Here is a 21,796-nt window from a genome sequence, read left to right as displayed (position 1 = left end):
AATGACTCGGACCGAAATTTTCTAAGTCAAAATTTTTCAAATAAAAGTTTTTCTGGAAATTACTTTTTTTCATGTTTCATGCTACCATGATCATTCTGAGCCGAAAATATTTTTTTCGGTTTTCGAAGTCCGCACCTACCCTTCGATATACGATTTTGGACTCGGGGTGCCCCTTTGTAATGCGATCTCGGAAGGCAGGCCTACCCTTCGCAATACGAGCTCGGACGCGGGAGCTCTGCTTTCAGAGGTACGTATCGAGAGACGAGAATGACTCGGACCGAAAATTTTCTAAGTCAAAATTTTTCAAAGTTTTTCTGGAAATTACTTTTGTTCATGTTTCATGCTACCCTGATCATTCTGAGCCGAAAATATATTTTTCGGTTTTTTGAAGTCCCGTACCTACAATCGGAAGGTTGTGGATGTGATACTGATTGGTTTCATGTACTATTTACTAATTATAGAAAACGTAATATTTGGCCCACAGATTTGAAGGAAAATACGCGAATTTGGTCCTCAGATTTAAAGGAAAATGCGCAATTTGACGCGGGAACTGAAAAAATCGCGATTTGTTGTGAGGCCAGGATTTTAAAAATCGCGATTTGTCGCGGCAAATGTGAAAAATCGCGATACCGCACATGCTGCAATTTCCTTTTGTCCTTACCCTCGAAATTCAGGCTTTGGCGCGAAGCGCCAAAAAATATTTAGAATTTGGCCCCCCCATGAAGAAAATCATTCCTACACCCCTGTCTGAGTTCGTTTGTAATTGATATCGACTATTCCCTCAAGTTTTATGGATCCAGCCCAGATCGAATTTATATCAGAAAAGGAAAGCATCTCGATATTACCAAACTTTACCGAGGACAAACTCTATCTAATCAGCGTGAGTTGTATTAATGATAATATAATATCTAATTATATAATATGATAATATAGCTTAAATACTGATGAGTTATTTAATATCTACCCTCCCAAATCTATTTGACCTTATATGTTGAGCAAGTAGGCTCGTCTCTCGAGAACCTAAAAGACTGAATATCTAAAAATAGAATATTACTCACATCACTCAGCTGCTTATTTGTATATTTCTGTAAATATTTATATGATTTATAAATCTATTTATAGCACAATGTTAACCCAGGGAGAAGTCGGCCCGTTTCAGCCCCAAGTACCGGTAAGAGTGCCACTGTGGTTAGCTGCTAATCTGAAGCAGAGACAGAAATGCAGGATTATAACTCCTGAGTGGATGGATGTAGGTGAGACTATGATAATCACTACTTTTATCCAATAAAACCTTGGTTTATTTCAGTTTAAGTAATTTAATAAATAATGGCTACATAGTTCAATTATAATGGTGATCAGCACAATTAATGAGACTGACTGTGATCTGTAATTATCTTCAGAGCTACTGAAAGAAAAGAAAGCAGAGGAACTTGAAGGACACTTATTTTCAATACCATTACACCCTCACTTTCTGGAACTCAGCACTATTATTCTCGGGTGAGCTGCAAGACTAGTAGCAAGACTAGTTACAAAACTAGTTACAAGACTAGTACCAAGACTAGTACCAAGACTAGTTACAAGACTAGTTACAACTATCTAGATACGTGTTATTTAATATGATTGTCACATCCTTGATCTCGTATTTTTTAGGTGTGATTTAACTTAATTCACTAGCGCATAGTTTCCCATGAAGAGGTGTGGTGAATTGAAATACGTCCGTTTATTCAGCTGTAATTTATAGAACGTTTCACTGAAACAGTAAAAATAGAAACGGCGTTTCAATGTTTACTGTTTAGTTATAGTGAACATCTGCACAAGACTAAAACTCTTCCCCCCTCCGCAGAATATCGGATGAGGTGAAAGATGCTGACGAAGTACGGACTCTAATAAAAGATATCTGGGATGTTAGGGCAGCCAAGTTGCGGAAGAGTGTAAACAAGATGATAAACCACGACGGAGGGGGCGGGAAACCGCTCACACATGTTGAGGTATAGGTTTACCTGTTATTATTATTAGACCAGCATTTGGAACGTTGAAATAACAATGGTGTAGACACAGCGCACGATATTATAGACAATTAAATATCATTGATTTTACAATATTATACTTACGTATATAATGACTTAATTTGCCGAAGGTAAAATGTATTTCAGAGCACTATTTTCAAATATTTACAATTAGGACCATCGCCAGTAATCTTTTGATCTTTTAATCTCGCCAGTAATCTCGCCAGTAATCGCGTACCCCTCCGCAGATAAACAACATAACAGTTCTGGAACTGAACACGATACGGGGTTTCTTCACCGCCTCCCTAGACCACCTACACAACCTTAGAAACCACGCAGAGTTGTGTCTCAACGATCCTAGATACAATTAGTCAATTAACTAATTGGTTGAATAACAACTTCAGATTTATAAGTGTATAAAGCGCTCGATTAGGAATCGCTCGATAATTCCACAATTTAGCTCGTAACACACTTAATGACCACGCAATTCAAATTATCTAGAGTATAGAGAACTCGTTAACCCTCACTAGAACACACTGCTCCTCAGTCCTCATGAGAACAATCTGAAGTGCTAGCTGTATAATAATACCCATAATAGCTAACAGCTTTTAATATGTAACCGTCACTCGTTAACCATGCCATTTGCCAAGTAAAGAACATTAGACATTCTTCCATATCCCAATTATACACGGTGTATATTTGTGAGAACCCCTTGTTTTTAGAATGGCCCATGATATTACTATTACTATTACTATGATAATTGATATGAACTTGGTGTTTTAGAAGAATGAATAAAGCGGGGAGAAGGTGTTATTTTAAGTGATCTCAGAGGCTAATTTAAATTGGAAACACTCTAGTGGTACAATGGCAGAGATTCTTTTAATTGAACGCTTTTCAGTTCTAACTTAATTGTCAATACCCTGGTCCCTGAAGGTTTTTTTTTTCTGCCATTTCAAGATAATATCTCCAGCAGTAAGGAGTGGTTTGGTGTGGATTTTACTGTCTTACTGTAAAAATAGAAGCAGTGAACATTTTTTTAAATTTTAAGGCCGTGATTATGCCGAGCTCGACTATCCACTGTGGGAAAGATTATGCTGTTTAAGGTTAATTTTTATGAACAGATAAATGATTCACGACGCAGTGGAAGCTCACGCTTTAAATTTTGCATGGTTGAATCGGGGCAATTTTAACCTAGTTGATATTTTACGTTCTTTAAAAGTTTGAAGATTCTGCTAGCAGAATTATATTGTACTGAATTTTTAATATTTATGTTAATTTATACAATATTTAATTTCAAAATTTGTGTTTTTGATACTTTTCGAGTCGACGAAATGCTAGGATTTTGTTATGTTATCTATAGACCATACCGTTACCAAATAGACACTTCCACTCTTTCACGTTAAACTTTTGGAATTTTAGTTCAGGCTAAATTTAATTAGCCTATATTTGCAAGTTCGACAGTTGCTAATTGAACTTCAAACACTAGCCATGGCAAACGAACGGCCGGCTGATCATGCCAGTGACGACGAAGAAGACAACGCCGTCAGACAAGCAAAACCAAAACAGCACGACGCCGGCAGATCTGACCTCGAAGGAATCAGAGACTTCCGCGACGAAGAAGTGGATGTTGGTGCCATCGACACTTCCATGCTGATCAGCAACCACAACAACGCAGAGGCACAGATCAAGATAAAGCTGAATAAAGAAGATATTGATATGATAGCAAGTGAGATGATGGTCTCGGTTACTGTTGCTGAGAAATGTTTGAGAGATCACAAGGGGGATGTTAAGTCAGCACTTGTTTATTTAGTCAACTGTTAGAGGCTGCTGGTGTTTTGAAATTGCTGCTTTGTTTGTAGATAAAGAGTTCATTACTGCACTCTGCTTAATATCGGGTAGGCTACAACTTTGCTCCGTTTAAATTTCTGATCTGCTGGAGCAGTTTCCTTCTATTTATAAGTTCCTTAAGTTTTAATTCTTTAATTTTCGCTTTTTTGAAAAGAGCTTGGGCGAATTTATTTTCATACCTGAATAATTGATGGATTAGAAGCTTATAAATCATATATCTTTGAAAGTGCGGCTGTTAATGATGTTTATTTTAGAAAGGTTTTTATAACGAGGTCCGCATCAGGTCAAATTTTTATTTGTTGAAATTGAAGAAACATGATGGTACGATATTTATTGTTTGTCATCTGCAGTATTGTTATTGATTCATTTTTTATTTAACCATGTACCCTCTGATCTGGGAAATTCACAGCTTTGCATTGGGTGACAGTTGATGAAATAAGAATATAACATAATATGAAATATTTTTGAGCTCACCTCGAGCCAGAATTTTATATGAAATGCATTGCCTTTAGGTCTCAAACATTGTTCATCGTGATCGGTTAACATACTGAAGTCTAATTTTTGATTCGAACCTCTTCCCGAATCTTTGCCTTTGTTCGTATTATAGCTTTATAGAAGTAATAAGAATGGTAAAGGAGTCACCTGGCTATCGATATTGTAAACAACTTATTGACATGAGTGCAGAGAGGAGCCTGTATGAAAAATGAACATTTCATTTTGGAATAACTTGAATCATTTAAAAAATATCTCAAATAATTACAATCTAATCTCAAATGCCTAGGAGTTTCTCGTTACATTTTCAATGTTCATGGTTAAAAGCTAGGAAATTTTAAACTCGGTTTGGGATGTCTTCATTGGCATCTCTGTATTTCTTGCAATCAAAATCAACTTTTCCTTGTTTTATACACTTGAACAGTTTCTTTTCTATCGTCTGAAATGGTTCAGAAAGTCAGCGGATTTCAGTTTAATCATCTTAAAATATGTAAAATTGGAATTGAAATTGATTGTAAGATGATCGCAGAATAAAACTTGTATTGTAAATGTCACTTTAGCATTTAGACAAGTCATCAAAACAACCACAATATGGCAACTATAAAGATACAAATGTTACTATCATGGAATTTCAACCCCGTAACTAAACAGTGAAGTGTACACCTCACCATCAAGATATCAAACAAACTCACCGTGCAACACTCTGTATCGTAGGGCAGGTCCAATACAGTAGGAGGTTGGCACTTATCCTTAGACTTGAATCCCTTCACCAAACATACCATATAGTTCCTAGCCAATGTACTCTTACACTTGAGGTTACTATTACTGCATTGTGAGTTGGATATAGCAGAGTGTAACATTACAGCTACAAGCAGGATGAAGATAGCTTGGTTCATTGCTAGCCGCTAGGCACCTGTGATTATCAAGTCGAAATTAAAACTTATTGACGAATTTAGATACACTAACTGTACCAGAACTTTTCGGTTATTAAGACTAGTGGAAGCAGGAAGACTAGTTTCCCGATAAATCGAGGTTCACGGTGAATCAAGGCACCATAAATAAGGGTTCGATTGTATCGATATTACGAAACTGTAATTCAATTATGTAACTTTTGCAACACAAATGTGAAATGTGTTTAGTAAGCGAATACAGATCACTAGAACTATTATAAAGAGCAATAATCATCTTCAAACAAACGTTATCTTGCGAAAAGCAACCCTATTCCTAACACCACTGCAGTTAGAGTCTCTAAATAGAATAGAATTATGAAGATAAAAGATATGTGAGCTACCGCTAACAAAACAAATTGTGCACTGAAATGAACGATCTGGAAAAATAATATCCTCAAAACTGCAGCTGGTGGTTGAGCTACGCAATTTAGTTTTACGTACGGGAGTGTGACGTGCCTTATAAGATATCGTCATGTTTACAACCAGATGGTGGCTGTGATACGTTTCATCGGTTGTAAATATTGCCGTAATTGGTGATTCGTGAGACATTTTATGCCATCTTTCCATACAGATCTAGCTTGGACACTCCTTGATGTGCTAAAAAAGTCCCCATATAAAGATATCAATTGGTTATTGAGATAATGTAATGTGGGGCGCTCCTCATACCCAAAAATGAGCCACATCTAGCTCAAGCGCAATTTCTGTCTTAAAACCACAAAAATTACCATAATTTATCTTAATCTTATGGTTTTAGTTGTAAAATGTATCAAGGAACACAGTAGTGAAGTCTGTTTGGTGTCAAATTTAATAATTTGACCGCCACGCCTATTTTATTACGAAAAACCGCCCATTTTGACGATTTTTGCCCGATTATCGCCCTCAGAAACTTCTACAATTTTACAGGATACTTCTAATGGCCAACCCCATATGACCTGACATTCAGAACACCATATATTTTTATTTGGAGTCCTAATTAGATAGCCGAATATTAGGGTAAAATTGAGAAAAGCAAGGATTTCTTAATGGGTATTCCAGGGAGTTGCCGATTGTGGAAAAAATATTTGGCCGATTCCAAAAAACTCTGCGGCTACTATCAGGAAAAAATCCAGATTATTGACTAGAAATTTTCAGAAAGATTGAGATAAACTTTCTAATTTAATTAGAAAGTTAATTATTAAACTACAAAGTGTATAGTTTTTTACTCACCGTGTATTTGCAGCACGAATAGAATTATGAATTAGGGGTATACTGGTTTGTAGGGTAATGACTTGCTAGTTGGTTTGTGTGTACGACTTAGAGGTGGCTACTTAGAGGTTGCGGCATGTTGCCAGCATTATGGCATCCTTTGTATAAGTTTTTCACTATCACTATGTTCGTAGAAATATTTCCTTTACCCTCATGAGTTTTTGTCAATATTGTGTTCGCAAAGGCGATTCCGCACGTGCCGCGATTTCCTTTTGACCTTGAATTGGCTGGAGGTTTTTTGAAAACAGTAGGAATTTAATTATTGAATTAGTGAAAGTTTAGAAGCAAGAACGGCAAAACTTCCTGAATTCTTATCAATTATTATAAGACCATAAAAATAAAAATGCGATACATTGTCTATTAAATGTTTAAAAATATCATATAACATATTGTGTAACACCGAAAACCATTTAATAAACGAGTCAAAATGTCAATTAAAGTTGTAACAATTAAATCACATTTCCAGCAAGTCCCACAATGTTCAGTTTAAGATCATGGCAAGGTGATACTACTTTAAACTCTGCTTGGGATATCTTCTAAGATTAATAATCTTCTTTCTCATCCTTGTAGGCGTTGCAGTTAAACGTAACCTGTCCTTTGCCCATACACTTGAACAGTTTCTTCTCAATGATCTGGGATTGATATGAGAGTTAGAAAATTTGCCTTGATGTTCAATAAATTGATTAAATTGGAACAGTTCAACAAAAGTTAGCAAATAAGGAAAATGTAAACTTGCATTTTAGTAGTTTAGCTGTAACGTTATAAAATGATGAACTAGATCTAAATAATGTAGTAGATAAATCGTAGATAATAAGTTGACTCACGGTGCAACAGTCTGATTCAAAAGGCAGGTTCATAACAGTAGGAGGCTGGCAATGACGTTTAGACTTGAACCCCTTCACTAGACATCCCATATAGTTCCTAGCCAGTGTGCTCCTACACTTGAGGTTTTTCTTACTGCATTGAGGGTTGGAAGTAGCGACGTGTAGGAGGGTTGCTAAGAGTAGGGTGAAGATAGCGTATCTCATTGCTGCTGTGAGTTTATGCAAATAAAATAATTAGTAAGAAATAAATAGGTGCCACATTGATAGGATATAATCAGACTAGGATATAATCAGACTAGGATATAATCAGACTAAAAGCTGTAGAATATACGATCCTTATCATGGCATGGGCACATCTGTTTCGAGTTTTTCTGACAGTCAACATTCTAACTTCTCCAAGTCACACAATACGACTAGAAAATAATGAAAGTTAAATTGCTAGAAGTCTGTCAAGTCTGAACGTTTCTCAGATCACTCGGCCGAAATTCAACATCTGGTCCCTAACTTTTAATCCATGTGATTGATTTTGTAATGGAATTCGCAACCAAAGGGCGGAGCGGCTCTATTACAACTCTGACGTTCATTATATTAACAGTTAACACGACAAATAATATTAAGTTTAATACAAGTTAAGTTAATACAGTAAAGGCTCCTGGCTCATTGCGTAACAATGGCACCTTACAGAAACTCTGCTAGAATAATCAATAGACGTACACCACAACTAATAACTAGAGATAATAACTAGAGATCCACAGCGGATCAAGCAGAAAGTTCCACCCTTTACAGTGCTGCAAAGAGCCGAGTGCTGCTGCCGCCAGTGCTAACATTGCACACCACCCTTTAAAGTGCTGCAAAGAGAGCTAACAAATGAACATTGCACACCACCTTTATCTCATGTGTTTGGTCTGCCATCTTTCCAGGCGGAATTAGCGGAATTTGTTTGATCATCACTCAATATATGGTAATTGCTGAAAGTAACTGTGGGGACTGGGAACTATATCAATGGTGAAATAGTTTACTTAAATTTCACGGATGGCTGAACACGCTGAAATAAACATTGGAGTTTGTGCAGTAAATAATGTAAAATTACGGTCCCCAGTTTCTAGGATTATTTCAATTATAATAGCCCCTCGCGGCGTGTTGGTGATGGTAATTTCTGGGTTAAATATTATACAATTTAGAGAAATATTAACACAATGTGTCAATGTAATTGTGTATAACTCTTGTGATAGAACTTACACTGACTAACTAATTTACAATTTTTAGGAAGGAAATCAAGACAAAATGGTCAGGACTATGGCAGGAGGGCAACGCAAAGGTAATAACATCAAAGCTCCATCACTAATGCAGGCTGGTCACATAATTGTAATGTCAATAACTACATGTTACGTGGTTACGTGTTCATTAGTTTGGGTTTCATGAGGCGAATGTTGGTTTGTTAGTGAACACATTCAGCGCTTTGAAATCATTGTCACATACTCACATCATCTTTACTAACAACAGGGCATGCACATGGGAACAGCGATGTCATGTTCACCTCGAAAGGCCACTTTTTAAGAAATGATATTATAATAGACTTGTACATCAGATATATTACCTTCACTACAATATTATAGAACATACCCTTCAAAATGGATTTGTGCCACTTTACTCAGATGTTCTCACATCACTTTCACACAATTCCGTAAAAGGCTGGTTCACATTTTTAACTGAGACGATTATGAATCATTATCTTTCAAGTATAGAACTCTTTATATTAAAAAGCAAATAACCCACAAAACCTCTCCTAAAACCTCCTCCCCTGCCAGCGGTAGCAGCTAAAGCTCCCCGGAAATCAGTAGGCTGCTCCTCCTCCTCCTCCTCCAGTGCAGCTGTCTCCTCTGTTTTCTCTCCTGGTAGAGCGGGTAAAGCTAAATCTAGAGCTAGTGGGGGTAACGCAGCTACTCAGTGGGATGCCCCCAAGTGGCAGAAGGGCATTACCTGCTTCTTTGTGAGTATTATACCTGTGCCAGTGTATTTTAATGTTGAGGCTAAATTGAGATTCCTTCTTGTTCCCTGTACTATATAGCTTAAGGGGGCCGGGGGGGGGTCTTCATCAAAATTCTCTCGAAATCGACTTCATAGTTGTTTCTGATAGAGGGGAGTGATATCTTTCAGCTGCTTTTGGTCCCATGGAAAAATATTGTCCCTAGCCGAAATTATCGCTGGTCAAAGGTCAGCGCTTATGTGTAATTGTATTGCGCGAGCGATTTTCAATCGCGCGTTCTGAAAATCGAGTCTAAAAATCTATCTCATCCTACATTTTTTGAGCGATCACCCTCAAACTTTCAGGATATGTTCTTAGGATCAGTAAGAAGAGAACTCTAGAGCCAGAATTTTGAGATAGGCCTTTAAAGATTTTTAATTCGATTTTGAAATTCTTGGACCTTAATTTTTAGAGGTCCAAGAATTTCAAAATCGGATTAAAAATCTTTAAAGGCCTATCTCGAAATTCTGGCTCTAGAGTTCTCTTCTTACTGATCCAAAGAACATATCCTGAAAGTTTGAGGGTGATTGCTCAAAAAATGTAGGAGAAGATAGATTTTTAGACTCGATTTTCAGAACGCGTGATTGAAAATCGCTCGCGCAATACAATTACACATAAGCGCTGACCTTTGACCAGCGATAATTTCGGCTAGGAACAATATTTTTCCATGGGACTAAAAGCAGCTGATAGATATCACTCCCCTCTATCAGAAACAACTATAAAGTCGATTTCGAGAGAATTTTGATGAAGACCCCCCCCCCCCCCCCGGCCCCCTTAACTACAAAGTTTACATAAAAAAGCAGCAACTGCCAATAATAAGCCTATAATTAGCCATGATTTTTAGCTTTTCAGCTTATTTAATACCGATCTTTATGTGTGAAACAGTAACCTTAACAGTGACCTAAACAGTATTGTAACCTAAACGGTATAGTAACCTAAACAGTAACCTAAACGGTATAGTAACCTAACCTAACTAACCCCTTCAGAAGAAGGAGGTGGAAACTAAAATAACAAAGCTAGGAGAAGACTCAGACAGTGTAACTGAGGAAGGGGAGGCGGTGTGTTCTCAGAGCAGTACTCATACTATAGATCTCAATGAGGCTCCCATCACTGCTACTGTTCTTAGCATATTCGGTAACTAATTGGTGGATATATCAAGTTTAATTCAAGTTAACATTTTAAGTGTAATTTAGGTTTTATTTAATATACAGTCAGTTAGTCTGTGGTTCATTTCTGTGAGACTTGAAATTTAACAGTTGTTTTCAGTCATCAGTCAGCCCATCAAATATTAATTACACAGCATGTTCCACCGGTTTTTACAACTTAACCTATCGACTGGCTGACCAAATGACTGATGACTGATAATGTGTTATAGCTTTATAGGGACCGACAGAATTGCTAGGCCACCAAAATCCACATTTATGTAAAATATTCAGTGTTCACCTGAGTTGAGTTGAGTACACTTACCTTTAAACCCCTCAGATGCCGAAGAGAGTGGTCCCAGTAGTAGCGGTAGTGTTTGTAGTGCGGGGAGTGATGATGGTGAACAACCTGGCCCCAGCTCCAGAATGTAGCTACAAGGCTATACGACTTGTGTGGGGTGTCGTGGCTACATGCTATATGGTTGCTTTCGGGTTGAAACACATGATTTCGGATCCTTGACATCGTTATGTACGGAACGGAATTCTATTAAAATATTTACCTGAATTGTGACATTTTTGACTAACTTATTACCGTACTCTATGAAATTATTCGGTTTGATATGGAAACTAACTCCTATTTTCTTATCGATCATTACTTTATAATCGACATTAGAATCATTGAATTTTTCATAACTGACAGAACGTTGTCCCGTTGAATATATCAAACCACAAATCTTCATTTTTAATTAATTTATTAACTAATAAATTACATTTCTATTTACATAATTGTTTTTTGCATCAATCGCTGTTTTTACAATTGATTATTTTCTTGAATAACTTACTGATTATAATAACTACCATTTTACTGGTTATTTTTATATTTCTTTTGCGATATTGAATAAAATCTAAGTTTTCAGAAACCAGTTTTTAGAGTTATTACTTATTAGAGAATAGTGATAGAACCAAGATCTATGTAATTCAAAACTTAACTTATTAGAATTTTGTAGTTGCTAAATAAAATAAAACTCCTTATATTACTAGTGATTGATATTTTAATTGAGTAATACTCAGATTAATTGTCAATATCCTATTACAAGTTAATCAATAGTGTTTACAAAGTAAATTATAAACCCTTTTTTGATTTGAATAAAGTTATACAATATTCTAATTTAACTGCTATTTATTTGCCTTCCCGAGATCGGTATATCTCGATACTTCTTTAGCATGGTATACGTATAATTAGACTGAACATACGAAGGAATAGCTAGCAATTAGCTCACAAAGTGATGCTTCGATATGGTGAAGATATTGTGTGTTGTTCTTCGCAGAATGACTGTATTTTTAACCTATCAGCGAATTTGTTTGTTCGAGTTTCCAATATGCTAAGACTTTTTAAATCAAATTAGCTTCCTTTTTTACAATTAAATATTTCGTTATTCAATTGAACCAGTAAACTTACAGTTATTTCATACAAAAAGAGTATTACTCTGGTGTTTATCTGTGTTTTAAAGTGTTTGATCCTAGATTCCGGGATATACACGGATCACTAAATCTTGCTAATCCGTATTTTATGTTATTTTGTAAAAACTCAAACTAATGAACTGTATTGTTAATCATATTCAACTATCCATTCAATGTTGGTATGAATATCTTGAAAAGTAACTTGAAAAGTAACTTGAAAAGTGTGTTATTCAACCCTGACAATCTCAGCTGTAGCAATGGCCGATAATCTAGCAGCGAACTTGGCCAAGTTCAATGTCAAGGACGACAGGATTGTCTCATTCGAGGGGCAGGGCCTCAAACTAGACAATGCACAGCTTGGTATGTACAGTGCAGTTTTTCAAAGCTTGTTAAAACTCAAACTTCTGATAAAAATCATAACTAACAACCAAAAATGTAACATTTCATTTTTATTACAAACGTAACAGATGTAAATTTTACAGCTGAAGATATAGTGAGAGCAATAGAGACATGTGCCAGTATGGAGATCCTGAATCTAGCTGGTAACACTCTCGGTGTTGAAGCCGCACAAGAGATAGCTAATGCTTTACAAAGCAGACCTACATTCAAGGTAGGAACATTTCCTGCTTCTTTTCAGCATATTTATTTTAAAACAGTACAGAACATCATAATAATATTCTTTAACCGAATTTAACGTGTTACCAAGAACACCGGAACCCTGCTTACTCCCTCCCCCAACCCTGCTAACCCTGCTAACCCCCTCTTTCAGTTTGCCCTGTGGAAGGACATGTTCACAGGTAGACTCCGCTCAGAGATCCCCGCAGTCCTGCGCTCCCTCTCGAGCGCCATGATAATAGCTAACACACAGCTAGTAGAGCTGGATCTGTCTGATAACGCGTTCGGTCCTGACGGTGCGGAAGCGATCAGAGGGTTGTTGACTAGCCCTGTAGCGTACACTATACAAACGCTGAAGTTCCAGAATAACGGACTGGGTGGTGGTGGCGTGGTTAGTTGTTAATGTTTAATTTTTGGGTAATTGTGGATCTTAGAGCTGTGTCGATGGTTAGTTTTGATAGTTGATGAAAAAAAGAGACAGTATTTGTGTGTTAAAAATGTCTAATTTAATATTTACTCGACATATTTTTTAGATAATAGCGGATTGTCTGACAGCAAACCATGCTCGAGCAAAGAAAGCGGGTAAATCACTTGATCTGAGAACGTTTATCGCTGGTCGAAACAGACTTGAGAATCCTGGTGCTAAAGCGCTGGGAGCCGCTTTCTCGGTGAGTCGGCACTTACCTCTTTAGTAGCTTGTTATTACAATTAACAGCACTTTAGTTCTCTCTTTCATAGCTTACTAGTACAATAAACTGGCAGTGTTTAATATCTCTATTTAGCTTGTCAGTACAACAAGCTGACTATATTGACTCCGTCACTCCTCACACTAAAAGTCAGTTGACACAGCTTCAACCCCAGAAACAATACCTATCGTCACAGCTGTGCTGTGTCAATATCTCTCTTAGTACAACTAACTGACAGAAGCATCTTCACCCCTAAAATAAGCTAGTATTAATAATTAATTAATTAACTAATTAATGTCATTAAAACCCTCATCCCTCAGTTGCTAGGTACATTGGAACAGATTGAAGTTATCCAGAACGGTATACAGTATGAGGGTATTGCAGCTCTAGCAGACTGTATCAAACACAGCCCAAATCTTAAGATTCTCAATCTAAACGACAATATTATGACGCCTAGAGGAGCTATTGCCATCGCTGAGGTACTGTGACAATTAACTGATCATTTTCCTTTCATTGATCTTTGTTCAATATTACCAGCCCCCTGGACGTTTGGTTTTGTATTGCCGAACTTTACAATCCCATCTTAACTCCTCAAACAATTCTTCTATTTCAGGCCCTTCCCTCAGCAACGATGCTGGAGGTTCTAAACATTGGTGATTGTCTTGTGAAGAGTAAAGGAGCTCTTGCAGTTGCTGAAAATATAAAGGGTCTCACTAAATTGAAGGTGCCCATTTTCTGTTCCGGTTTAAATGTTGTGTGTATGGAGCGCGCTGCGATACAAACTCATGACAAGATTTAATTTTGAATGGCGTTTCGCGCTTTACGCCTGTTTTTGTTGCTTGGCTGTAAGAATTCATGTGATGTGCCCGCCCAAAAACGTGGGCCGGCCCCGTATAACATTTACATTTGAAACCAAGCCTATCTAATCTCATAATCTGCCCAATAATATGCGTGCAGCATTCATCCTGTAATCTGGATTCTTGGCAAAACTATAGAATTGGCAAGTCATCCGACATTTCTGACGAGGGAAAGAATAAGCGGCTAGCCAATTATTACATTTAATTATTAATTAAATGAGATAAACGAGTTTAAGTGTTTAAAACATTCTGTGATGTGAGTACGCTGCTTGAGTCATCCTAATGTGCATTGCGTTCACTTTTTAAGCTATGTGTTATACCGTGATAGTAGAAAGAAGTACTTACTGGCATTCAGCCAGAAAAAGTCAAATAGATCCGAAATCAAATTGTAAGACATAACTAAATTTCAGGAACTGATACTCAGCTACAACGAAATACAGTCAGATGGTGGCGAAGCTATCGCCAAAGCCTGCGCAAAACTAGGGGCTCTTACAACATTAGATCTTGATGGGAACCACTTTGGAGATGACGGCAAGACGAAAGTTTCCGACGCTTTAGGAGTCGCTAAACTTTCTCTGCTGAAGCCAGGTATTGGATTGTTTATGTCATTATAGTTGTTTATAGACAGAATGTACGATGAACGTGGCCCATCTTTACATCTCCAGAAGTAGCAGTTCATTCTAATTGTTATACTTGACATTGAAACTTAACGAACTTGTACACCAGGTCTCGATAACGATGAAGGAATACCCTCTGACGATGAAGGAGAAGCAGAGGAAGGAGAGAAAGAAGAAGAGAAGGAAGAAAAACAAGACTCTCCAGAAAAAGCCAAAGCAGCTCCTGCTCCGTTTGTATTCGGAGCCCCTGCACCAAAATTAGTTGGACCTGACGATCCGAACAAAACATTTGGATTCGGGGCTCCGGCCGGGGCTGACTTCTCGTTTGGAAACGTGGGTGGAACTAATATCTTCGCTAAAAAGGACGAAGGTATGTTGATAAATACTTCATCAACTTCAGCTGATCTATAATTAAATTATTCTCCGCAAACTGTTCAAAGACTTAAAGTTTAGATATATGTATATTAGAAGTCAGTAGATATTAGGTAAGTTGTAGACGAAGAGATCAAACCTTCATCACCTATATTTCAGCTGATCACTCGTTCAAGGGGGTTGGTACAGCGCTCTTCTCAGCCCCTGGAACCGATGGCAATCCTGAAGGGGAACAGGATGTACACTTTGAGGCACTTGTTCATCTGGAGAAAGTAGAGGTGAAGACAGGAGATGAGGATGATGAAGAACTGTACAAACATCGGGCCAAGCTGTTCAGGTGTTTTACTTTAGTCCCTTTAAACTAGGAATAATGTCTTGTGTAACATCCGGACATGGTTATTGGGCGTATATAGATTATAAATTGATGATAATTTTTGACAAGGTATGTGACTTTTCGACACAATACGAAGTTAAGATACTCTAAAGAACTGACTGTTTATATCTCCAGGTTTGACAAGGACGTTGGAGCATGGAAAGAGCGTGGTGTTGGAGACATCAGGGTACTCCAAAACAAGTTCACTAAGAAATCCCGGCTTCTCATGAGACGAGACATCATCCTAAAGATCTGCTGCAACCACCTCATCACCAAACAAACAGAGATGAAACCCAATGCTGGCAGCAACAAATCCCTCGTGTGGTTCACCAGTTCAGATTATTCGGAAGGAGAACCAAAACCTGAGCAGCTGGCAGTCAGATTCAAAACCCCTGCCATCTGCGCAGAGTTTCTGGAAGCATTCACCAAAGCGAAAGAGGAGTCCCCCGAGCCGGGTTCCACTCCCACAAAGAAACCAGAACCTGCAGCCGCACCAAAACCTGCTGCACCGAAACCCGCCGAACCTGCAACACCTGCACCCTTCTCCTTTGCCTCACTGGCCGCTAATGCTGAGAAAGCTGCATTTGCCGCCAAAACCTCTCCCCAAAAGACTCCAGTGAAAGTGGGTGACGGTGACGCGTACAGAGAGGAGGCATATGAGCCAGACGTGCAGTTCGACCCCATTGTGAAGTTGGATAAGGTGGAGACTAACACAGGAACGGAGAACGAGGAGACCAAGTTCACGCACCGCTGTAAACTGTACAGGTTTGTACTAGCTGTCAAATTGTGTTGCACCTTGTGCCAATTTCAATGGTGGCTGACTTGAATAGAGAGAAATTGAGAAACTGAGAAATTCCTACGCAGAACATTATGCATATGTATTCTTGTGTAAAATTGTATTGATCCCGTTTGATGCGACAAGGAAAAATGCTCTTACCAGGAAAGGAATTTAATTGCAACCATGCGATTTTACATTATATGCATATAATGATATGCCTGTTTTATTTAGCATAGTTTCCATTTCCCGAATTCTTAATAAATTTTCCTTGTAGGTTTGACAAAGATGTTGGCGCCTGGAAGGAGAGGGGTCTGGGTGACATATCAGTATTGTGGAACAAGAAAGAGGGAAAAGGCAGGGTTCTTATGAGACGAGAGCAGATCCTAAAGTTGTGTTGCAATCACCTGATTACTCCGGAGATGGAAATGAAACCTCACCAAGGTTAGGGTTACTTAAACTCTTCTTGAGAAAATCACAGTTTGCTTCGTGTATTATTACAAGCTTTATTTATTCCGTTGCTTCGTCAATACGTCTAATTGAGTTTTATGCCTCGAAATTTTCCAGGTAACGACAAGTTTTGGGTGTGGCACACGTTTGCTGACTTCACGGAGGGAGAACCGAGATTTGAGCAGCTCGCAGCAAGGTTCAAAACGGCTGAGGCGGCCGCTCAGTTCAAGGCTGCTTTTGAGGACTGTCAGAATAACCTCGGAAAGGTGAGATGCGGGAGAGAAACACGAAAATGTTCTAAATCTGCAATCTTTTACATGTTATTTACAAATCCTGTAAATTACATAAGTTGTTGTTGTTTTTAAATTGCTCAAATATCAACACACATTCGTCACAGGTGGATTTGTCAGAAGACCCAGAAGCTAAACAAGCGGAAGAAGCTATCGAGAAAGTGAACCTCTCAGAGCCCGCTGCCGCCCCAGCTAAGGCTGGAGGCATGGCGGCATTTCTCTCAAAACAGAAGGATAACTGGACCTGCAACACGTGTGATCTGTCCAATGAGCAGAGTGCTAACAAGTGTATAGCTTGTCAGACCCCGAACCCTGATGCTCCTCCAGAAGCAGCTGATAACAACACTACAGATTCCGGCACCGGGTCCAAGTTTAATTTTGGAATGCCTAATTCTGCCATAGGAGGTTTCACATTTGGAACCCCAGCTGCCACAGTTCCTGCAGCAACAGGAGGGTCTGGGTTCAGTTTCGGACCACCGACTTCCGGGTTCTCATTTGGCAACACAGCTGCAGCCGTCCCAGCTCCAGCAGCAGCTGCTTCTGCCTTTTCCTTTGGTACTCCAGCACCAGTAGCCACTCCAGAGGTTCCTAGCTCTGGGTTTTCATTTGGGACTGCTGCCCCAGCATCAGCAGCGCCCACATTCCAATTTGGCTCAGGTGCAGCGCCTACCCTTCCCCCAGTGGATAAAACTCCTGCTAAAGAGGAAGAAAAACCATCTCTATTTGCTGGGTTCTCATTTGGCACCGTTCCAAAAGCAGACTCTCCCGCTTTAGAAGCAGTACAAACAGTCGGAGCATCAAGTGCAGTGGTAGAAATAACAGTCGACTACCCAGAGTTTGTAGCAGAACCTTCTGAAGCAATCTTGGAAAAGATCACCAAACCAGAGAGCGTCGCAGAAGCAGTCGGCTGCTCTGACCCCGGCAACGTAGCGTCCTTCGTCGGGAAACTCTCCCAGGTGATGAGCAACAAAACCACCAACACATCCCACCAGATCGTAGATAGTTTGCTCTCGTCCTGCTTTGCTCAAAACAGTCCCAGTATGTTGACCAACGAGCTTCTCGTCACCATGGGTCTCATCAAAAGCGAAAAGAAGAACTTTAAACCGGAGTCTGACGTAGAGAACATGTTGAGATTGATGGCACATGCTGTCGGGCAGGAGTACTTCCCTCCGTCCAGTGCTAAAATTATATCTGCTTTTGTTAAGAAGGACAAGGAAGTGTTAACTAATAAAATCAGTGACTGCGCCGATTTGTTCAAATCTTTCCAAATTTGAGACGATACGAGTGATAAAATGTTATTAAAGATTGATTAATTCCGATGGTACATAATATATATTTCGATGATTGCAGGTTCATTAATCGACGAGGTAGATTTTGTGAATTTGAATTAATTATTCATTATTTTAAGTAACTAGTAAATACAATTTTAAAATTTGTTGTTTAACTTTATTGGACAGGAAAGGGCGTATTTATTTTTCTATAGTTTTGGGAATACTGCCGCTTTTCGGCTGATATAGCTCGTTTTATTTGCTCATGCTACTTAAGTAGAAATTTTCCAGAATTATGAGACCCGGGAGGAATTTAATTTAAAAGTTGAAATTATCATGACTCTAATAAAGTTAAAAGTAAGACGACGTTCTCATTCACTATGACAAAATAATGATATTTTTAATTACATTTCTATCTTATTAAAATTTCGTATTTTATTTCTATTGGTTTAAGTCGCCACCAATACATCAACAAGAAACCAAGTTGGAAGGGAAGCTTCAAATCGAGTATATCCACTCAGAATCCAGGTCATTTCACTGATTAGGACGGTTAATTAGGGTAATGTTAAGGTAATTGCTAATTAATAAGCAAAGTATCTTGATACCACAGACACATTAGTACAGGAGCTCCAACTGCAGCAGGAACTGAGTCATTGGTAGTAAGCGCACGGTTACCATGACAACAGTATCTAGGAGCCAGTGCTGAGCATTTCCCGGTCTTAACAATTGACGTAAGGACGCTCAGTAAAGTTGCTCTGTTTACTTTCCTACTGTAAGCTTGTATCCTGGACTAGGCTTGTAGTTTTGTTGTTGGAGATTGTTTCACAAGTTTGTTTGGAAGGTGACGTAATTAGTGAACGAGTGCAAGTTTCCAACTCCTGTTTAAACAGTTTGAGTAGTTATCACCAGCGGTTATAATCAGTAGTTGTGAGGTGGAACCTGGCAATGGCTCAAGCTGTTAAACCCCCGCTAGCGGCACCTGATCTGTGGATTATAATGGACGCCACAACGACAAACAAAGAGTCCGTTCAATTATTGGAGGATTGGTGAGTAAAATAGTCGCCAAGATGTTAAAGATTGTTCAAGACAGATACGATTTCATTTACTACACGAATAATATACACTTTTATGACGTATTTTCGTTTGACAGATACAATTACAAGACAAATAAACTTTGTATGTTCGTCTAAGATCACCTATAACAGAATATGTATAACATGGATAATAAGGTGTGTTTTCATGGAAACTGTACCCTCAGGTTGAGGCAGCTGCCATTTCCAATGTGCAAGCCCAAGTCAGGAACCCACTCACCTGAATCTTATAGAGACTCTGTTCTAAGAAGGTATACTGTGATGATGAACAGTTTTCTGTTTTGTTTTGAAATACGAGAACTATACTAAATTGTGTTTCGAAAAACTGGAGAAAAAAAATTTGGCCATGCAGGGGATCGAACCCTGGACATTCGCGTTATTAGCACGACGCTCTAACCAGCTGAGCTACACGGCCATGTGAAAGAACTGCATTATTTTTCGTGCTTTCACATTTCAGAATCGTATTACATTTACAAAGCATGTGATATGGTATTATCGTTTTTTAAAGCTGGTGTATATTGAACAACATTTCAGGTGCTGCATATGTTTCGACAGAGTTAAGTGGTGCTACAGCGAAGTAGTCTACCAGTTTTACAAATCAGAGAATGTGATAAAGATCAGTGGTACCTTCAGGAATCCTGAAAAGGTTAAGATGTGGCCTACTGTGTTTACTGACGTCATTAAAGGTATTTCGGTTCATCACCACAGTTTACAGTAGAGTGACCGCGTAAACTCATTCTGCTTTCGGGCTTCTTTCGGTTGCAAATAAGTAATAACAACTTTACAGCTTACAACTTGCAATCACTTTCGGAGATAACGTTCTGCATCATGTTCTGTTAAAATGACTGTTCCAGTTTGATAAGCAACGAGCCCAGAACATGACTGGTTCTAAAGCTGTATTACAATAACTGGAATTGTACCCAGGTTGGCAGATAAAGAAGGATCTAGCATCACGCCAGAACTCATCATGTCGTGCTCTTACAGAGACAGATACTGAGTATTTCGAGTTGGAACCGCGCCAAATTGACGAACTTCATGCTACTAGCGAGGTGAATTTAGTAGTCAGCTTGGTTATAAACGCACTATATTATCATTGAATTATAACCAATCATTATCTATAATGTTTAAAGGTGTTCAATGGCCTTATGTTGGTCATATTATGTAGGTCATGCCTAATCGCCACTTATCCTATTATTTAGTTATAATTAACCATGATTCATCACACAATTTTATCTGATTGTTATTTATAGACTTCTCCCCATATATCCAGTGATTTATAACCACTTTGTAGTTTGTAATCGTGTCTGCGTTTAGATATGTTTCTGGTCGACCCATTTTCCGGAGAGTAAGAGGTTCAGGCAGTGTCTGCTGCTTACTGACGGGGAGAGGAACTGTTCCAAAGAGGAGTTTTTTAATAGAATAACAGGTACTTTCTTTAATTTTTAATAGAATAACAGGTACTTTCTTTATTTTTAATAGTATAACAGGTACCTTCTTTATTTTTAATAGAATAACAGATACTTTCTTTATTTTTAATAGAATAACAGGTACTTTCTTTCTTGCCAAGACACTGTTATGCTATCCATAGTTAACTGACTAATTGGTTACGGGTGACAAATTCAGCCAAAACTGTAAAATTTCGGTCTGGAAACTTCATCTTCAAAACTTAAAATGGGACAATATGATTTTTGACTTCCAGTACCTCAATTTGGTTTCATACCATCATCAATTAACTGACTAATTGGTCTCTAGACAAAAAGCCATCCAATCTGTCAAATATGTGTTCAGACATTTTCGTATTTGAAAATGGGACAGAAATTCGAAAATAGGAATTTTTGGTTTTGTTAAGATTTCTGCTGTGGGCTTCCTCCGATCGAAATCAAATTTCCAGCCTGTTAATTTTGTTTTTATACCATCGTAAATTAACTGAATAATCAGTTTTTGGGCAAACATTTAATCCAATCTGTCAAATTTGTGCTCAGAAAATGTCATATTTGAAAATGGGACAGACTTTTGAAAATGCAACTTTTGGTTTTGTTAAGCTTTCTGCTGTGGGCTTCCTCCGACCGAAATCAAATTTCCAGCAACTCAATCATGTCGTATGGGGTCTATAGTTGACTGACTAATTGGTTGCGGGTGAGAAATTCAGTCAAAACTGTAAAATTTCGGTCCTGGATATTTCATCTTCAAAAACTGAAAATGGGACAGAGTTTTGGACAATATGATTTTTAAATTTTCTTCGTGATTTTAACATTCAGTAGCTCAATTTGGTTTCATACCATCATCAATCAACTTACTAATTGGTTTCTGGGCAAACATTTCATCCAATCTGTCAAATTTGTGTTCAGAAAATGTCATATTTGAAAATGGGACAGATTTTTGAAAATACAACTTTTGGTTTTGTTAAG

General features: G+C 38.2%; 4 protein-coding genes and 1 non-coding gene across 5 annotated transcripts in view; 4 read left to right on the top strand and 1 right to left on the bottom strand.

Annotated features, from left to right (window-relative positions):
• LOC134818462 (E3 SUMO-protein ligase RanBP2-like) overlaps positions 1-18,738 on the top strand; it is a 47,764-nt gene extending 29,026 nt beyond the window's left edge. Inside the window, exons 2-14 of the mRNA XM_063828031.1 lie at positions 12,245-12,354; positions 12,477-12,604; positions 12,764-13,000; positions 13,143-13,277; positions 13,616-13,774; positions 13,909-14,019; positions 14,563-14,740; positions 14,879-15,139; positions 15,301-15,478; positions 15,650-16,279; positions 16,567-16,733; positions 16,857-17,005; positions 17,137-18,738. Coding sequence (XP_063684101.1) covers positions 12,252-12,354; positions 12,477-12,604; positions 12,764-13,000; positions 13,143-13,277; positions 13,616-13,774; positions 13,909-14,019; positions 14,563-14,740; positions 14,879-15,139; positions 15,301-15,478; positions 15,650-16,279; positions 16,567-16,733; positions 16,857-17,005; positions 17,137-18,303 — 3,603 coding nt within the window. The 5' untranslated portion in view covers positions 12,245-12,251 and the 3' untranslated portion in view covers positions 18,304-18,738. The remainder of the gene's footprint in view (positions 1-12,244; positions 12,355-12,476; positions 12,605-12,763; positions 13,001-13,142; positions 13,278-13,615; positions 13,775-13,908; positions 14,020-14,562; positions 14,741-14,878; positions 15,140-15,300; positions 15,479-15,649; positions 16,280-16,566; positions 16,734-16,856; positions 17,006-17,136) is intronic.
• LOC134818464 (DNA replication complex GINS protein PSF2-like) lies at positions 791-4,256 on the top strand. Its single transcript, XM_063828033.1, has 5 exons — positions 791-880; positions 1,139-1,253; positions 1,401-1,497; positions 1,844-1,988; positions 2,255-4,256. The coding sequence occupies exons 1-5, from the start codon at positions 791-793 to the stop codon at positions 2,375-2,377; spliced, it is 570 nt and encodes a 189-aa protein (XP_063684103.1). The 3' UTR covers positions 2,378-4,256.
• LOC134818679 (uncharacterized) lies at positions 3,495-3,827 on the top strand. The gene has a single exon (XM_063828319.1). The coding sequence runs from the start codon at positions 3,495-3,497 to the stop codon at positions 3,825-3,827; it is 333 nt and encodes a 110-aa protein (XP_063684389.1).
• On the top strand, positions 8,619-11,558 carry LOC134817814 (PCNA-associated factor-like). The gene is made up of 4 exons (XM_063827149.1): positions 8,619-8,683; positions 9,174-9,355; positions 10,378-10,525; positions 10,874-11,558. The coding sequence occupies exons 1-4, from the start codon at positions 8,650-8,652 to the stop codon at positions 10,963-10,965; spliced, it is 456 nt and encodes a 151-aa protein (XP_063683219.1). The 5' UTR covers positions 8,619-8,649; the 3' UTR covers positions 10,966-11,558.
• Positions 18,739-19,729: 991 nt separating the features above from the next.
• On the bottom strand, positions 19,730-19,803 carry Trnai-aau (transfer RNA isoleucine (anticodon AAU)). The gene has a single exon. It is a non-coding gene; the product is annotated as a tRNA-Ile (tRNA).
• Positions 19,804-21,796: the final 1,993 nt, after the last annotated feature.

Source organism: Bolinopsis microptera, chromosome 7, assembly GCF_026151205.1.
Source record: "Bolinopsis microptera isolate Bmic1 chromosome 7, MBARI_Bmic_1.0, whole genome shotgun sequence".
NCBI lineage: Eukaryota > Metazoa > Ctenophora > Tentaculata > Lobata > Bolinopsidae > Bolinopsis > Bolinopsis microptera.
The sequence above is the reverse complement of the archived record's forward strand: the minus strand, read 5'-3'. Positions and strand labels throughout refer to the sequence as shown.